Here is a 4,726-nt window from a genome sequence, read left to right as displayed (position 1 = left end):
TAAATTTATCAAGCATTGATACTTCATTCTCAAATTCTTTCAGTGAATTATCATCATCACACGTATTTTTCATTTTTTTTATTGCGACATCAAAACTTCTGAATTTTCCTTTATATACAGTTCCAAATGACCCTTCACCAATTTTATTATCTTCTATCAACTCATCGTAATCTATTTTTGTTGTTTGTTCAGTCACTCCTATCATAGTAATTTCATTAAACCTTTCTTCACCAGTTGATAAATTTTTGGAAATTATTTGTAAATTGTTTTTTATTAGACATGTGCATATTGGTTTAATATAAATAGAAAATTCACAAGCAATACCTCGTTTTAGTGAAACTATTTCGGGGTCTACACGAATTGAAATTTTTTCAACTTTTGAAGAAACTGAAAGTTGGACTTTTTGAACACATTTACTTGTATTTCCAACACATAAAATGTTTCTTGTTTCTTCATTAACTAATATCTCATCTTTTTCCAAATTAAAATCTATTTCTTTTGATGATACAGAAATCCCACCTTTCATTAAAATAAAAGAAATATTCGAAATGTTCATTTCAAATAAAGTCTTTTTCTCAAATGTTTTTGAATAGAAAATGTGTAATATTTTCCGAGTAAATTTTGTTATCATGAGTCCAATAATGACAAGAACAAAAATAGACGCAATAATCACAATCAAAACAAACCACCATAACGCCTTTTTCTCACAATACACGCCATCCTTGTTTGGTGAATTCAAAAACAAACATTTTGTACATTTTGAATTGATTATTTCAATACACTTTTTGATTTCATTAATCCCTCGACAACTTCCATCTGATAATAAAACTTTGGTTGTTTCACAAGAAGTGCAAAAATATTCAGATGAACATTTTTTGCAATTTTCACTGCATTTTTGACATTCATTTGAATTCACTCTAAAATAATGATTAGAACATATTGCACAACCATTTTGTGTTACGTTAACCAGACATCCATTAATACTACTTTGTGGCAAACAGTTTCCATCTGTTGTTTGATAATTGGTTTCGTTACATGTTAAACAACCATTTTTGTAATTACACGTGGAACACTTTATATCACATTCAACACAATCAAACCCATATCTATAATATCCAGATGAACAAATTACACATCCACCTGTTGGAGATAAATGAACACATTTGTCCACCAACTCTTCTGTTTTCTTACAAACTGAATTGGTTAGAAATTCGTTATATTTACAACTTAAACATTTGGTCGAAAAAGTCATACAAGTTTGACAATTTTCATTGCACTTTTCACATCTTTTATTTGAATTGTTGAAATAATAAGTATCAACACATCTTAAACAACCATATTTAGATGAATTTAAACAGTTTATATCATTTTTAACACACGAGTTATTAGAAAGAATAAAACCTGAATTGCATTCTTGACATTTAGTATTTGTCATAAATACACAATTTTTAATTGAATTTGTACACATTCCATTACTGTCATTAATGGTTTGACACACTTTATTTCTACATTGATAATCTTTTGTCATTTCAGTGTTTGAGATACATTTTGTGGGGTGACCATTATCACACAATTCACTTAATGTATAGAGTGATTTGCAAGATACACAATAAGTTGAATTTGTGATAAATCCTTTACTACATGAAGTAACACTTTTTGAACTTGTCATCTCCACGTTTGAACTGTAATTAGTACATAACCCATTAACATTAATCATATCTTTATTTGTGTTACAAAGAAGACAAGAATTTTTATTTTTGTATATTTGACAATCAGAATACGTGCAATGTCCTTCTTTAAGCAGAAATCCTTCTCTGCATTTTAAGCAACGGTTTTTAGTCAAATAAAGGCAGTTTGTAATTGCTTCACATTTTTTGTTGATTAAAATATAATTTGGCTGGCAATAAAGACATACCTTTCTATCAATCGAACAATCCAAACAATTTGGGTATAAACAATCAGTATAACTTACACAATCAAATAAAGTTTTATTATAATAATATCCACTTTTGCAATAAATTCCGGTTAGCATTTTAAAACCTTTATACGAGTAAACAACAGAAGTGTAAAATATAGTTCGATTTACCATATAATTCTCTGCAATGAATAAAATTTGCTTTGTTAATTTAACTGTCTGAAGTTGAATCATTTGTTTTGATTTAATAGTCATAACAAATTTGTCTACAAAATAAAAAGAAAATTGATTTGTTCCTATAATAGCACTTTGTGTATCATAATCTTCTGTTATTTTATTATTTCCTGGTATATAGTTTTCTGTTATACCCTTATTGTCATAATCAAATAACATCTCTGAAATATTTGTCAATGGAGTCATATAGCAGTATTTGTTAGAACAGGGACAATATGATTCAGCAAATATAATTTCTTTTGTTATTTCATTGTATTTTATTAAGTGACAATATACCGTTATCGAGTCTCCAAACCTTAATAATTTGTTGTCCATTAAACTTAACATACCTTCAGGAGGTTTAAAACTAAACGGGGTTTTTGAATAAACAACGTCAAAACTTTCTTCGCTTTTTATATTACAATCAAAAGAATAAATTTCATTGGTTATAATTAAAGGAATATCATAAATTGTTCTTTTGGCCACATCAAATATACAATTGGACATCGAAATGCCATTGTTTGTCTCTATATACATACCACCGACAATTTCAAATATACCTTCATTACACATAATGTTTTGAGTACTCATTGTTCTAATGGAAAATTCTGTTTCTATTTTTATTTTACCTCCTTTTATCAAAGAAAAATTTCGAGTCAAAATAATTGAAGAATCTGTTAAAGAAACAACCGAATTGTTTGCTATTAAAATATGTCCTTTGATACCCTGTATGATACTAAATGAACTCATTTGAAGACGTCCAAAATCATCAAGTTTGAGAAGGTTGCCAACTTCAATTATTGAATAATCTTCCATTATTAAATTTGAATTATCAACAACAATAACATCTCCCGTTGAATTTAAACAAGCATTTGATTTCATTGAAAACATAGAAGTTCCAGTTGTTTTCAGCTCACTTTTTATTGTAACAACAGAATTACCTTTCATGAAGAAATTGAAATTATCTAATAATTGTATTATTGAGCCCACTGTTAAATTCGAATAATGGTTCATTTCAAACACGGCATTTAGACTAAATATAGCATTGTTTGTTATTTTGAATACAGAATTATTATTCATTGTAAATAGTGCACTTTCATAATGATAAATGGAATCCATCACATTTATTTCACTCCTGTTATTTATGATAATTTGAGCTTTATCGGCAGTATTAATTTGCTTTGCAAACACGATAGATGAATGACTTAAAACACACGACGAAGTTGAATGAAAGTATAAAATAACAGACGAATATAGCTTGTTGTTTTCTGTCAATAATATTTTTGAATTATCAAACAATTCCATTCTACCAGTTGAATTAAAAGAAGAATTACCTTTCATTTTCAAAATGGAGTTACCTTTGAATAAAGTGTCATTTATTATTTCGACTTTTGAATTTCCTGTTATTGATATTTGAGATTTATCATCTAAAGTGGTTGTACCAAAAGTTGAAAAATTGGATTTGGTGTTAAGAATTAATTGGCCTTCTTGGTTAATCAAAACTTGATAATTAACAATTAACTCTGATTCTGTTAACATAACTATTAACCCCTTTCCTGTTATAATTAAGCTTGAGTCTGTATATAATTTGGAATTATCAGACATTTCAAACAGAATTTTAGTATAATCACCTTTAATACCAACAATTATATCTGAAGAAGTCCGACAATTACTATTGTAATTTACTTGCTTGTAAAAAGTGTAATTTTCTGGACATTTTTGTGTGTGCGTTTTTACAATAAATAAAACTATGAGATATATAACAATCATACTTTAAAATGTATTTAAGTTTTTTAGTTGTTATAATATTGAATTCAAATCAATTGTTAACTGTAATGATTATATGTTCCAAATGTTACTTTTGTGTTTTTATTATTAAAAATAATAGTAAAAAATTCGAGAATATAAAAATTAACAGCTTTTGTATAATTCGGTCTATTATCAATATATTGGGAACTGGTTTCAAAAAATAAAACCCAAAATATAGTCTCCAATATGTGACTTTTATTATTAATAAAGAATTAACCATTCTAAATGTTATTATTTGTATGTAACTAGTTTTAAATAATTAAAAATAAGATTTGAAAAACTAAACAAATAAAATGGGTTATAATGAATCAAGTGCCATTATATTATTTTTGTAAATAATTCTGAGCAAATTGTTTTTTTAAGAATGTGTTTTACTGTTACCCAAATAATTTTTTTTCTTAAAAAACATTTTAACATTGAATACCGTTTTTGTTATTTCTAATGAGCTATTCAATTAATTGTATCATATGTTTTTGTACTAATGTTAGATTACAGTAAAACCTCCCAAGAGCGGGAGGGTGTGGTAATTTTTGTTTTTTTCAAGAGAGGGCATTTTTAGCCAATCAAACTTTAAATATCGCTCGATAGAGAACTTTATTTTATAGTTTTAGTCTTAAAATTTCCCCCCTTTGAGAGAACTCGCTATTCAGAAGTACCGCTCTTAAGAAGTTTTACTGTATAAAATTGTTTTTTTTCAATTCAATTGTGTATATAAAACAACACAAATAAGCGAATTTATTTATTTATTTATTCATGTTAAATAATACAAAATGAAACGTTCATAGTTCC

The 4,726-nt window shown here is 26.9% G+C and overlaps 1 protein-coding gene across 1 annotated transcript; it reads right to left on the bottom strand.

Annotated features, from left to right (window-relative positions):
- Positions 1-29: 29 nt before the first annotated feature.
- EIN_528290 (hypothetical protein) lies at positions 30-3,898 on the bottom strand (the record flags this gene model as incomplete). Its single annotated transcript, XM_004253503.1, has 2 exons — positions 30-36; positions 63-3,898. The coding sequence occupies 2 exons, from the start codon at positions 3,896-3,898 to the stop codon at positions 30-32; spliced, it is 3,843 nt and encodes a 1,280-aa protein (XP_004253551.1).
- Positions 3,899-4,726: the final 828 nt, after the last annotated feature.

Source organism: Entamoeba invadens (assembly GCF_000330505.1).
Source record: "Entamoeba invadens IP1 unplaced genomic scaffold scaff_1105074726145, whole genome shotgun sequence".
In the NCBI taxonomy this organism is placed as follows: domain Eukaryota; phylum Evosea; order Mastigamoebida; family Endamoebidae; genus Entamoeba; species Entamoeba invadens.
The sequence above is the reverse complement of the archived record's forward strand: the minus strand, read 5'-3'. Positions and strand labels throughout refer to the sequence as shown.